The sequence below is a fragment of the Cetorhinus maximus genome, chromosome 18 (assembly GCF_964194155.1).
Source record: "Cetorhinus maximus chromosome 18, sCetMax3.hap1.1, whole genome shotgun sequence".
Taxonomy (NCBI): Eukaryota; Metazoa; Chordata; class Chondrichthyes; order Lamniformes; family Cetorhinidae; genus Cetorhinus; species Cetorhinus maximus.
Window position 1 is genome coordinate 60297907 of NC_135896.1, and position 14605 is coordinate 60312511.

The window sequence follows — 14605 nt, forward strand, 5'->3', positions numbered from 1 at the left end:
TAGGAACAGCAAGTGTGATGTATGCTTTGAGGTGCAAGGCAAGGCTAGAATACTTACTGAGTACTTTATAATCGGTGTTTACTAAGAGAGTGCTGATAAAATATTGGTAGAGGCAGAGACGTTAGAAGTAATGGATGGGATGAAAACTGAGAGCAGGCATACTTGAAAGATTGGCTATGCTTAAAGTGGATTATTCATATGGTCCAGATTGCTTGTATCCCAGGTTGCTAAAGGAAGTTGGGGTGGAGATAGCAAACAGGCTTGCCATAACCCTCCAGTCTTCCCTAGACATTGGGGAGGTGCCAGAGAATTAGGGAATGGCAAATTCGACATCCTTAATCAAGAAAGGGTGTAAGGACATTCCTAGTAACTACAGGCTGGTCAGTTTAACATGAGTGGTGGGTAAGGTTGTAGAAACAATAATCAGTGAAAAAAAAAACCCACAGGCCCTCGGCAAGATTTCAGCTAATTAAAGAGAGCCAGCACAAATTTGTAAAAGGCAGGTCATGTTTGACTAATCTAACTGAATTTTTTAATGAAGTTACAGAAGTTGCTGAAGGGAATGCAATGGATGCTGTCCATATGGCTATTAAGAAAACATTTGATAAAATACAACATAAAAGGTTTGTTAACAAAATTGAGGCTCATGGAATAGGAACGTCAGTGTCAGCTTAGATAAAAAATTGTCTCAAGGACAGAAAACAGTGAGTTGTGTAAATGGTTGTTTTTCAGACTGGAGGATGTAGACAGTGGTGATGCCTGAAGGTCGGTACTTTTTTGGCATATATAAATAAATTGTTTAATGTATTAGAATACAGAGCAAAATTTCAACATTTATCAATGATATCAAACTTGGAATGTGACAAACATTGAGGATGATACAAATCGATTGCAACAGGAGATAGACAGGCCAGCAGAACGGGGAGCCAAGTGACACAGATGGAAGTTAATAAGTGAAGTGTGAGATGGTGCATTGGCAGGAGGTATAGGGGAGGAAATATAGGCTCAATGGCACAGTTCTAAAGAGTGTGGAGGGACCTGGGGATTCATGTGCATAGATCCTTGAAAGAGTCAGAACATATTGAGAGAATCGACAGCATCCTGAGTTTCGTAAACAAAGGTATTGAGTACAAAAGCAGGCAAGTTATGTCGAACTAACTTCAGCTGCTTCATCACTGACCTGTCTTCCATCATAAGGTCAGAAGTGGGGATGTTTGCTGATGATTGCACAATGTTCAGCACCATTCGTGACTCCTCAGATACTGAAGCAGTCCATGTCCAAACGCAATAAGACCTGGACAGGCTTGGGCTGACAAGTGGCAAGTAACATTCGCGCCACAGAAGTGCCAGGCAATGACCATCTCCAACAAGAGAGAATCTAACCATCACCCCTTGACATTCAGTGGCATTATCATCACTGAATCCCCCACTATCAACATCCTGGGGGTTACCATTGAATAAAAAAAGAACAATTCCAGCTTCCCTAAACTAACCTTGTAGTTGGACTGCTTCAGTCCAGTATGATGGAAGGAAGGTCATTGATGAAGCAGCTGAAGATTGTTGAGGACACTACCCTGAGTGATGTCCTGGAACTGAGATGACTGACCTCCAACAACCTCAAGCATCTTCCTTTGTGCTAGGTATGACTCCAATCAGTGGTGAGTTTTCCCCTTGATTCCCATTGACTCCAGTTTTGCTAGGGCTCCTTGATGCCACACTCGGTCAAATGCAGCATTGACGTCAAGGGCAGTCACTCTCACCTCACCTCGGGAGTTCAGTTCTTTCGTCCATGTTGGAACCTAGGCTGTAATGAGGTCAGGAGCTGAGTGGCCCTGGCGGAACCCAACTGGGCGACAGTGAGCAGGTTATTGCTAAGCACTTCTGGCTGAAGATTGTAGCAAATGCTTTAGCCTTATCTTTTGTACTGATGTGCTGGGCTCCCCCATCATTGAGGATGGGGATATTTATGGAGCCTCCTCCTCCAGTGAGTTGTTTAAATGTCCATCACCATTCATGACTGGAATGTGGCAGGACTGCAGAGTATAGATCTAATCCGTTGGTTGTGGGATCGCTTAGCTCTGTCTCTCACTTGCTGCTTATGCTGTTTGGCACACAAGTAGTCTTGTTTTATGGCTTCACCAGGTTGACACCTCATTTTTAGATATGCCTGGTGCTGCTCCTGGCATGCCCTCCTGCACTCTTCATTGAACCAGGGTTGATCCCTCTGGCTTGATGGTAATGGTAGAGTCGGGGATATGCTGAGCCATGAGGTTACAGATTGTGTTCGAGTACAATTCTGCTGCTTCTGACCCACAGCGCCTCATGGATGCACAGTCTTGAGTTGCTAGATCTGTTCGAAATCTATCCCATTTAACAAGTTGGTAGTGCCACACAACACGATGGAGGGTATCCTCAATGTGAAGGCGACTTTGTGGTGGTCACGCCTACTGATACTGTCATGACAGATGCATCTGCAACAGGCAGGTTGGCGAGGACGAGTTCAAGTATGTTTTTCCCTCACCACCCAGCCTAGCAGCTATGGCCTTTAGGACTCCACCAGCTCAGTCAGTTGCGGTGCTGTCGAGCCACTCTTGGTGATGGACATTGAAGACCCCACGAGAGTACATTCAGCTTCCTCCAAGTGGTGTTCAACATGGAGAGGCACTCATTCATCAGGTACGTGGTAGTCAGCAGGAGGTTTCCTTGCCCATGTTTGACCAAATGCAATGAGACTTCATGGGGTGCGGAGTCGACTCTGCTGGTGATGGGACATTATCTGATTCCGTGAGGATGACTGTCAGGCTGTTGCTTGACTAATCTGTGAGACAGCCCCCCGATGTTCTAAGGAGGACTTTGCAGGGTCGACAGGGCTGAGTTTGCCGTTGTCGTTTCCAGTGCCTAGGTCGATTCCTAGTTTTCATTCCTTTTTTGTGACTTTGTAGCAGTTTGATACGACTGAGTGGCTTGCTAAGCCATTCAGCCATATTGCTGTGGGTCTGGAGTCACAGGCCGATTTCTTTCCCTAAAGGGCATTTTACAACAATCAACTATGGTTCAGAGTCATCATTAGATTTGTAACTCCAGATTTTTTTTCATTGAATTCAAATTCCAACCATCTGCCATGGTGGGATTCGAACCCGGATCCCCACAGCATTACCCTGGGTCTCTGGATTACTAGTTCAGCGACAATGCCACTATGCTATCACCTCCCCACTGGAGCAAAGGAGATTATGGGGAGATTTGGTGTATAAGATTATGACAGGTTTAGAAAAGGTAGTTCCCATTAAAAAATGTTGTTCCCATTAGCTGATCATACAAGAACTAGAGAACACAGATTTAAAGATTTGGGCAAGAGATGTGGCGGGATGTGAGAAAGAACTTTTTTATGCAGCTAGTCATAAACAACCTGGAACTTGCTGCCTAAGTGGGTGATGGAAGAGGAGACAATCAAGGTTTTCAAATGGAAATTGGATGGGCACTTAAGGAAAATAAAACTTTTAAGGCTACAGGGTCAGAGCAGGGGAATAGGACTGACTGGATTGCTCTACAGAGGGCTGGCATGAACTGTGCCATTAACTCTATGAATTTCAAAAGGGTTCAGCATATGACATAACAGCATTTTAGTACTTGTTCTAATCAATTCCATAGCTGCCTAGACTCTAAGGTCTGGAATTCTCTCCCTTAATGTTTCTTCCTAATTTTTCTCCTTTAACACTCCTTAAAACCTACCTCTTGACGCAGCTTCTGATTATCTGCTCTAATATCTCCTAAAGTGGCTCGGTGACAAATTTTATTTTATAATGCCTCTATGGATCATCTTAATTACATTAAAGATTCGATAAGTACTTCTTGTTGTTATGATACATGCTGTATTGTAAGATGCAGACTCACTCAGTACAGAGTTGGGATTGTGCACAGTTGTGTACTTTTGATTAATTTAATGTGGCTTTCTCTCCTTTAGAAAGGCATGATGCGATATGATGCAATGGACACCCTTCGAGCAGAGGCAGTAAGAAGGTGCTGAATGATGCACACAATGCTTTCATTAGATGGGTTAAGCTACTGGACTGCTGGCAGCAGTATCCGAGATAATAATCTTTAAATCCTGAAAACCTCACGAGGTTTGAAAGTTGGAATCATTTGCAAACATTCCCTTTTTTGACAGAAATCCATTTCATTGTCTTACTGGTTAGCCTTTTTTTCTGGATCTAGCAAAATCTCCATTAATTGATCCAGGATGCACAGAGGGAATGCTCCAACTGCTTGTGTTCACCAATTTGCAACAATTTTCTCGTACAAGCATTGCTGGACACATCATATATGATGATGAATGAAAACCGACTCCTCATTTCTACACAATTAATTTCGTTTGGTTGGGCCTTTGTCATGGAGCTAATAATGTATATATTATTGGAAAATATTTTTCTTTTAATTTGAGGTTTATTCTGTGGGTGTGTCTTAATTGTATTAAAGCCAGCTAATCTGGGTGCTTTGATGTGTACTAGTTTTGATACATAAGAGAGATAGAGTGCATTTGCATTTTTTGAATAGAGCATTCAAGAAGTGGGGTGAATTCTGGCACCTAGCGAGCAGAGACCAAGCAATATGTTTATATGGCTAATAAAATTGGTACTAGCAAATGAGTTTTATTGTTAGAAGAGGAAGGTGATACAATGAGAATTTACATTCAATGGGCTGTGCTAGGTATAACAAGACGACCATTTTGTGTGTGTAGAGCAGAGGCAATTTGAGATCAAAAGCAGATGTAAGCCTCCAACAGTCTCCAAAGGAACCAAAGTGAAAAGAACTTAATTTTGAATGTGTAAGGTGAAAATGCTCTGCCTGGTGTCTGGTTAAGTCTATGGGTTGCTGTTGCCTTAATGGAGATTAGTTTGGAAATTTGTTAAAAGTTACAATCGTAGTAATTTGTAGCCATGTGTATATATTTAACTTGTGTAAATTAATAAAATATTTACTTTAGCTTAATATAAAACCTCTCGAGAACTGGTGGTCTGATTCCTCAATTTAGAGTTGCATCTCAAACATAATCACTTAAAATTATAGGTTATGACAGTTATTTAAAGTTTCCTTCTGAGATTTTTAAAACAACTCAGCTGTACCAACTGCAGGTCATAACATCTTCGACATTAGCGGTGTCCTCCTTGGGGTGGGGGAATGGCTTTTGTTAGTAGCTGTACGTGCTGGTTGGATTGTGGCCATGGCTGGTGCCACTATCAATCCAGATAAGAGAGACACAATTTGATCCTGGATCACATTTAATGTATTCAAATATGTAACCGTTCATAACACAGCTGCCCCTAAGTTAATTACAAATCAGTTGCCGAATTCCTGGATAAAACTCCAATTCTGATTCGTTATTTACATATCCGAATATACAATCTCCCAAACCCTAAAGAAAGGCCGAAGAAAAACAAAATGCTGGAAACATTCAGCAGGTCTAACAGCATCTCTACCGAGAGAAACTTTTCAGGCCTGTGACCTTTCATCAGAATCTACTGTTTATTTTGAATCACAAGGGGATCTCTTTTGTGTGTGCATTTACCTTTCTGAGAGGCAACAGCCTCCAGTCGGCTCTTTAATGCCTGTCTCCAGTCCAGGGCCGGTTTATCAACCTCAGCGACCGCCATCCCGTCACCACCACAACCACCCCCCCTCCCCCCTCCGTCATACCATTGGTTGTTCGATCTGACCTCTGACTCCACATTTCAACCAATCCACGCCCTTGGATAGCCTGCTGTCGTCGTAGGAGGCGGGGCTTGGCGGAGATGTGACGATTGATGAGTGGGCGAAAGGGTTGGTGTGCTCTTGATCCTGGTGTCGCTTTTAAGGCCTTCGTCAGTGTGATAAGCGCTGACAGCAATAAAGTCCCGAAGGGCTTGTAGCCGGGAGAGTATTATTGTCGAGTAACACCCTTTCCCTTTATGTTGTGCTCGGTGAAGCCATGCTGTGGAGCTGACGTTTAGTCGGAGGCTGAGGTTAAAGAGAGCAGTCCCTTTCTTCACTGCTCAGCATGCTGGCTCAACCCCTCTGCAGCGTAGCCCCCCGTTTGCAACGTGTAATTGGGTCTCTGTTTGCTCACCAAGGTGCACCGAGGCTTTTACCATGTTGCGTTGCCCCACAGTTGTGCACCTCGTCAAAATATTTAATGTCAACGGAGTACAAACAGAATGATGGAAACAAGAGGAAAACATCAAACGCTCAACACGAAAGAACTCGCAGGGGCGACACCGGCTCTACATTTTCTTTATTTACAGCCGGGGCAGCCAGAAAAAGAGCAGAGTTCTCAAAAAAGCAAATCGGCGGCACATTGGCTGATGCTTCAACAGTAGCAAAAATTGCAAAAACGTCAGTTCCAACAAAGCCTTTAAGTGTAGATGAATGGAAGGAATTGAAAGCAGAATCATACAATAAAACTCGTTTTGAAGTAAGCATGATGGAAAAGCTACTGACTACTCGTGCTGATGTTGATGTGGCTAAATCACTATTAGTTTTTGTGACAATGGAAACTGGCACTGTTGAGTATGAACTCCTTCTGAAGTACTTAGTATTGTGTGTCCAAGAACAGCATCTGAGTGAGGTGCTTGATTTATATGTCATCATGAAAACTAGATTCAAAGTATTGGACGTTGGAGCTTACAGCCTCTTCATCAGTGGCTTTAGTAAGACAGATCATTGGAGGGAGGCTGTGATGTTTTTAGATTCAATCAAAAAAATGATTAACCCATCACCAAGGAATTATGGAGATATCATTATTTCTGCACTCCAGCATAAGGAAGTAGAAACTGCTTGGAGGTTATTTAAAGAGATGGAAGGCAAAAACTTAAAACCAAATGAGGATGCCTTACAAGCATTTTTTGAATGTGGCAAGTCATTTTATGATGATCAATATGAAAATATGATGATGTATATCCTTTCTTATCTGAGAGACAATCAGATTTACCCTAGGGAACATTTAATGCACAGTATTCATTCATGGTTTGAGAGGTAAATATTTAGTTACAATGTTCTTTTAAAAAGTTGGATTGAAGTTTGGTGAATTTCAATAATGTATTAACATAGTGCCATGGATTAGATGCTATTTCCTAGGTAGATGTCATGTTGGTCCATCAGTACGTTTGGTTGTGAGGTTGCGCTAGGTGACACTTGAGAATCAGTATGCGTTGTATGATACAGTAATTTATGGAATCCCTTCTGTGATCTATTAGTGCCATGTGATTACTATACATAGGAAATATTATTTGCTTGGATTTAATTACTTAAATCAATAGCAAAGATCAAGTTTAACAGTCAGTTCATGTGGAATATCCTGTCCATGAATTAATATTGTTGTCTTTTTGTAAGGAGAGACACCTGTTGTTGTATCCTTCAGTTTACCAAACCATTTCAAAATTAGACCCATCGCTTTAGGTGTTGGTAGTACAGAACTTGAGTATTGCTGTAAAAGGAGACAAGCAGGCAAAGCGTTTCGCCTTGCACACATCAGGATAGTTCACAAGAATACCAGTAAAGGGAACAACAATTTATATTGTTACATGTTATGTTATATATGTTCCCTTTACTATTGGTATTCTTGTGAACTGCCCTGGTGAGTGCAAGATGAAAACCTTCACCAGCATATGTCTTTTTTTCAGCAATACAATCATTTTGGTCAAGATAGGATTGTCATTATATGCTGGCACTGTTAAATTGTTCTAATTGATTCACTGCATTAATTAATTAGTTTGTCATTAAACTATTGTGAGGAAGATGTTTGTAGGATGTTAAGAACTTTATACTAGTCAATCAAAAATCATCAAAGGAACATGTTGGTGAAGTTCCATTAACATTATTCAATAAATCTGGGATGAAATAAGCTCCATGTAATGATCAGTATATATTCATCTGTGTTGTTGAGATTGGGAACTCGCTGTATCTGGAACTTAGAATGCTTTCATATTGATCATCACAAAATGATTTGCTACAATTAAAATACTTACAATGTGCCTCCATTTGGTCAGCCACAAAGTACAAGATATGGGCATCTGTGATTCTTGATACTGAGGTCCCAATTTCAACAACATTGTTGGTCAGGATATCAACTTAGCACTCCTGTTGTGATTAGTCACTGGCATTTAAGCAAATGTTAGAACAGTGTAAACAAAAATTTTTTTTTATGATGGCTGTTTTACAATAAAAATAACTAATTAAAATTTTATTTCTTATTTTGTATATTGCTGTTTCACTTGTTACATTTTGTTTTCAGCATTCCAGGCAACAGATGGGAAGGGCATGTAACAACTATATTACACAGGTATGTTTTTGTAGTTGAATATTCAAACTATCCTTCAGCTTCTTTAGATTTTTCATTTAATTCTCTTAAGCAGTGTTTATTACTCTTGGTAATTTTATATTTTAAAAAGCACAATTAAAAGAAAACTACAACATTTCTGTGTTCTGTAACTTTTATTCCTAATCTGTTATGAATTAGCTGATCTCAGCTAGGTTGGTAGAGTTAATTCAGTGTCTGAACTAGAGAATGGAAAATCAATAGGTTACTTATCAGCAGATAAGGCTATAGGTTACAAAAATAATAAAAGGACAAAATTAAAGACTCTGTATCTGAACGCACGTAGAATTCAAAACAAATGGATGAATTGATAGCGCAAATAGAAATAAATAACAATGATCTGATAGCCATTACAGAGACATGGCTACAGGATGACATAGATTGGGCCCTGAATATTAAAGGGTACATGATATTTAGGAAGGATAGGTAGCTAGGAAAAGGTGGAGGGGTGTGGCTCTGTTAATTAATGGTGGTATTAGCACAATAGAGAGGGATGACCTAAATTCAGGAAACCAGGATGTAGAAGTAAAAACAAAAATATAAAAACAAAAAACTGCGGATGCTGGAAATCCAAAACAAAAACAAACAAAAACAGAAATACCTGGAAAAACTCAGCAGGTCTGGCAGCATCGGCGAAGAAGAGCAAAGTTGACGTTTCGAGTCCTCATGACCCTTCAACAGAACGTTTGAGTGGAGATGAGGAATAATAAAGGCAAGAAGTCACTTGTGGGAGTGGTGCACAGGCCCCCTAACAGTAACTACATGGTAGGACAGAGTGTAAAAGAAGAAATATTGGGAGCTTGTCAGAAAGGTACGGTGATAATCATGGGTGACTTTAATCTACATGTAGACTGGAAAAATCAGGTGTGCAAAGGTAGCCTAGATGAGCTCATAGAATGTTTTTGGGATTGTTCCTTAGCACATTCTGGCACCAACCAGAGAGCAGGCTATACTAGACCTGGTATTGTGCAACGAACAGGATTAATTGGCAATCTCATAGTGAAGGTGCCCCTAGGTAGCAGCAATCATAATATGATCGAATTTTACTTTCAGTTTGAGGGAGAGAAGAGTGGCTCCAAGACTTGTATTTTAAACTTAAATATGGACAATTAGGAGGGCGGAGAGGTGATTGTGTAGTGGTATTGTCACTGGACTAGTAATCCAGAGTCCCAGGGTAATGCTCTGGGGACTGGGTTCGAATCCCACCACGGCAGATGGTGCAATTTGAATTCAGTAAAAACCTGGAATTAAAAGTCTGATGACTGTGAAACTATTTTCAATTGTCGTAAAAACCCAACTGGCTCACTAATGCCCTTTAGGGAAGGAAGTCTGCTGCCCTTACCTGGTCTGACCTAATCCAGACTGTCAGCAATGTGGTTGACTCTGAAATGCCCCCTTAAATGGCCTAGCAAGCTATTCAGTTGTTTCAAACCACTAAAAAATCTAAAAGGAATGGACCTAGATACCGGAAATAACAATAGCAAACTCTAGATTTAATCTTCAGTTCTCTCAAGACTATACAGCACTGTGCTGCCATCTCTGGTGGGTCTGTCTTGCCAGTGGGACAGGACATACCTAGGGATGGTGATGGAGAATCTTGCACATTAGCTGTAAAGTATGAGTCTGTGAGTGTGACTACGTTAGGTGGTTGCTTAACTAATCTATGAGACACCTCTCCCAGCTTTGGCACAAATCCTAAAATGTTAGTGAGGAGAACTTTGCAGGATCAACTGGGTTGGATGTGCCTTTGTCATGTGCACTGCCCTGTTAATGCCAGCTGGTCCAGCTGTTTGTTTTTTATTCGTTTACAGGATGTGGGCGTTGCTGGCTAGGACAATATTTATTGCCCATCTCTAATTGCCCTTGAGAAGGTGGTGGTGAGCTGCCTTCTTCAATCCTGCAGTCCATGTGTTGTAGGAATACCCACAGTGCTGTTAGGAAGGGAGTTCCAGGATTTTGACCCAGCGGCAGTGAAGGAACGGCGATTATAGTTCCAAGTCAGAATGGTATGTGACTTGGAGGGGAGCTTGCAGGTGGTAATGTTCCCATGCATCTGCTGCACTGGCCTTCTAGTGGTTGAGGTCCTGTGTTTGGAAGGCGCTGTCGAAGGAGACTTGGTGAGTTGCTGCAGTGCAATTTGTAGATGGTACACACTGCTGTCGCTGTGCATTGGTGGTGGAGGGAGTGAATGTTTAAGGTGGTTGATGGGGTGTCCATCAAGCGGGCCGCTTTGTCCTGGATGGTGTTGAGCTTCTTCAGTGTTGTTGGAGCTGCATTCATCTGGGCAAGTGGAGAGTACTCCATCACACTCCTAACTATGTAGATGGTGGACAGGCTTTGGAGAGTCAGGAGTTGAGTTACTCTCCACAGAATTCCCAACCTCTGACCTGCTCTTGTAGCCACAGTATTTATATGGCTGATCCAGTTCAGTTTCTGGTCAATGGTAACCCCACCCCAGGATGTTGATAGTGGGAATTCAGTGATGGTAATGCCATTGAATGTCATGGGGAGATGGTTAGATTCTCTCTTGTTGGAGATGATTATGCCCAGCACTTGTGTGGTGCGAATGTTACTTGCCTTTTACAGCCCAAGCCTGGGCATTGTCCAGGTCTTGCTGCATTTGGACATTGACTGCTTCAGTAACTGAGGAGACGTGAATGGTGCTGAGCATTGTGCAATCATCAGTGAACATCCCCACTTCTGACCTTATGATGGAGGGAAGGTCATTGATGAAGCAGCTGAAGATAGTTGGGAGCAGGACACTACCCTGATGAACTCCTGCAACAATTTCCCGAGACTGAGATGATTGACCTCCAACAACCACAACTATCTTCCTTTGTGCTAGGTATGACTCCAACCAGTAGAGAGTAATTCCTCTGATTCCCATTGACTTCAGTTTTGTTAGGGCTTCTTGATGCCTCATTCGGTCAAAGGCTGCCTTGATGTCAAGGGCAGTCACTCTCACGTCACCTGTTGAGTTCAGCTCTTTTGTTCATGTTTGGACTAAGGCTGTAATGAGGTCAGGAGTGGAGTGGCCCTGGCAGAACCCAAACTGGGCATCAGTGAGTCAGGTTACTGCTGCATTAGTGTTGCTTGATAGCACTGTCAATGACCCCTTCCACCATTTTGCTGATGATCAAGAGTAGAGTGATGGGATGGTAATTTGGCAGGTTGAATTTGTCCTGCCCTTTGTGGGCAGGACATAACCTGGGTGGTTTTCCACATTGCCGGGTAGATGCCAGTATTGTAGCTGTACTGGAACCGCTTGGCTAGGGGCATGGCTTGGCCTGGAGCACAAGTCTCCAGTGCTATTGCCGGAATGTTGTCAGGGCCCATAGACTTTGCTGTATCCAGTGCCTTCACCCATTTCTTGATATCATGTGGAATGAATTGGTGGAAGACTGGTATCTGTGACCTCAGGAGGAGGCCGAGATGGATCATTCACTTGACACTTCTGGCTGAAAATGGCTGCAAATGCTTCAGACTTGTCTTTTGCACTGATGTGCTTGGCTCCCCATCATTGAGGATGGGGGTATTTGTGGAGTCTCCCCCTCCCATTGGCTGTTAATTGTACACCACCATTGGATGTGCCAGGACTGCAGAGCTTAGTTCTGATGTATTGGTGGTGGGATCACTTAGATCGATCTATCGCATGCTGCTTCCACTGTTTGGCATGCAAGTAGTCCTGTATTGTAGCTTCACCAGCTTGATACCTCATTTTTAGTTATGCCTGGTGCTGCTCCTGGCATGCCCTCCTGCACTCTTCATTGGAGCAGGATTGATCCCTTGGCTTGATGGTAATGGTAGAGTGGGGGAATCTGTCAGGCCCTGAGGTTGCAGATATTGGTTGAATACAATTCTGCTGCTGCTGATGGCCCACAGCGCCTCATGGATGCCCAGTTTTGAGTTGCTAGTTATGTTTAAAATCTATCCCATTTAGTACAGTAGTGCCACACAACCTGATGGAGGGTATCCTCAATGTGAAGACAGGACTTCATCTCCACAAGGACTGTGTGGTGGTTGCTCCTAGCGGTACTGTTTTTCTTACAAATAATTTGATTATTTGATACAACTTAGTGGCTTGCTGGGCCATTTCAGAGGGCAGTTAAAAGTCAACCACATTGCTGTGAGTCTGGAATCACATATAGGTCAGACTGGGTAAGGACAACAACCCATCTAAACCAGATGGGTTCATGCGACACTCTGGTAATTTGATGATTCCTATTGCTAATACTGCCTTTTTATTCCTGATTTTTAAAAAATTTAGTAACTAAATTTAAATTCCCCAACTGCTGCAGTGATATTTGAACTCATGTCTCCAGATCGTTAGTCCAAGCATCTAAATTGCTTGTCTAATAACATGTCCTGATTTGGTAGTATCGTGGTTAAGTTGTCAGCTATTTAGGACTGAAAGAAATTTCTTCAGCCAGAGGGCTGTGAATCTTTGGAATTCTCTACCCCGGAGAGCTGTGGATGCAGTCGTTGATTATGTTCAAGGCTGACCTCAATGGTAAAACAAAAACAAAAATACCTGGAAAAACTCAGCAGGTCTGGCAGCATCTGCGGATAGGAGCACAGTTAACTTTTCGAGTCCGAATGACCCTTGAGTTCTGTTGAAGGGTCATTCGGACTCGAAACGTTAACTGTGCTCCTATCCACAGATGCTGCCAGACCTGCTGAGTTTTTCCAGGTATTTTTGTTTTTGTTTTGGATTTCCAGCATCTGCAGTTTTTTTGCTTTTTGCTCTGACCTCAATGGTGTTTGGACTCTCAGGAAATCAAGAGATATGGGAATCAGCAGGAATGGAGTTGAAGTTGAAGATAAGCTATGATCTTATTGAAAAGTGGAGCAGAATTAAGGAACCAGATGGACTTCTCTTGCTCTTATTTCTTAATATTCACCAAAATCTTGTTCTTTGTGTGATTTAATTACTTTAATTGTAACTCCAGTATACATCAGAATTGTGGCTATTATAAATTCCGTATGTACTGGGGTCCTTTTCTCACGTGTGTGTGTGTATATATAGAGCAATGAAATATCATAAAGATCCTTCAGCATTCTCAGACTTTTTCACTGGAGAAATAAATGTTCATGGTTTTAATACGTCAGCAGTTCCGAGGCTAATTTCTTTCCGTTTCTTCTGTTTGCATATGACTTCTGCAGTGGCATCTTTGGATGTAGGATTATTCATTCTGAGTGGCTAAGATTACAAAAGAATTGTAGCTAACTCCAGCTTTGAACTCAAATTGCCTTTGAATGTAAAACTGCAAATCTGAAGAATAGTACTGTTTGGGTAGCTAACAATGACACAATCCCTCTTAATGGTCCTCAGAGATTATATGCAACTGTGACTCGAGCAATCCTGACCTCTGCCTGTGAAGGCTTTGTATGAAGAATCAACAAGTTCTCTGGAATTCAAAATTTTAAACCAAAGTAACAAGCTTATAGTCAGAATAATTTGAAGGTATTGCCTTTTTTGGAAAAGGTAAAATACAAGAAGAAATAAGATTTAGAAACCATTATAATATTTGAAATAAAATAGATGGAAAGAAAGAAATTGAAATGAAGAAAGCGCTTGCATTAATACAAAGACTTTCACATTCCTGGGATGTCCTAAAGTGCTTTACAGTTAAATAAATTACATTTGTCGTAGTCACTGTTATGCCAAAATGAAAATTACCACAAACGTCAGTTAGATAAATGACCAGCTATACTGTTGTCGTGGTAGCTGAGGGATATATGTTGGCTAGGACACCAGGAAACCGCCTCTGCTTTTCTTTGAATCTATGAGAGAATTGTAAATCCACCTGAATCAGCAGATAGGGTCTTGGTTTAACATCACCTGAAGAATAGAATTATATGTAAGAATTGAATATATACTTTAAAAAAGATTTAAAATTATTTTATAAGAGGCTTCGACATTCATTTCTTTTCATTGTTTCACAAGTGACTCCAATCTCCCCATTACAGCCACCTGTGCAAAGGTGTATTGAGCAATAATGCAAAGCATTAGTATGGAATTTGAATCTGCAACATTTCCCATTATAATCAGTTCATAATTACGTAAATCTTACCGTAAAGAAACAGCAATGTGGTATCTCTGTAGTGCCTTGTGACTCTCGTCAACCAATAAAGCATATTGGCAGGTTCTGGAAGCAGCCACATCATCTGTCTTTTTGGCAGAACGGATGGGTCCATGCCAAATAAGGTTAAGAAGGCATAAATTTCTCATCTCTTTGTGCACTCCGCCTCACATTT

The 14605-nt window shown here is 41.6% G+C and overlaps 2 protein-coding genes across 9 annotated transcripts in view; one reads left to right on the forward strand and one right to left on the reverse strand.

Moving 5' to 3' along the window:
* The window catches only part of ppp2r3c (protein phosphatase 2, regulatory subunit B'', gamma), a 29999-nt gene extending 24321 nt beyond the window's left edge, over positions 1-5678 (reverse strand). Inside the window, exon 1 of one of the 2 annotated variants that reach the window (XM_078562746.1) lies at positions 5564-5678. In XM_078562746.1, coding sequence (XP_078418872.1) covers positions 5564-5648 — 85 coding nt within the window. In that variant the 5' untranslated portion in view covers positions 5649-5678. The remainder of the gene's footprint in view (positions 1-5563) is intronic. The other variant, XM_078562747.1, reaches the window with a different exon arrangement.
* Positions 5679-5760: 82 nt separating this feature from the next.
* prorp (protein only RNase P catalytic subunit) overlaps positions 5761-14605 on the forward strand; it is a 95922-nt gene continuing 87077 nt past the window's right edge. Inside the window, exons 1-3 of one of the 7 annotated variants that reach the window (XM_078562753.1) lie at positions 5824-5996; positions 6105-7005; positions 8264-8311. In XM_078562753.1, the coding sequence (XP_078418879.1) occupies positions 6167-7005; positions 8264-8311 (887 nt within the window). In that variant the 5' untranslated portion in view covers positions 5824-5996; positions 6105-6166. Of the gene's footprint in view, positions 7006-8263; positions 8312-14605 lie in introns of all 7 variants that reach the window. The other 6 variants (XM_078562756.1, XM_078562752.1, XM_078562755.1 and 3 more) reach the window with 6 other exon arrangements.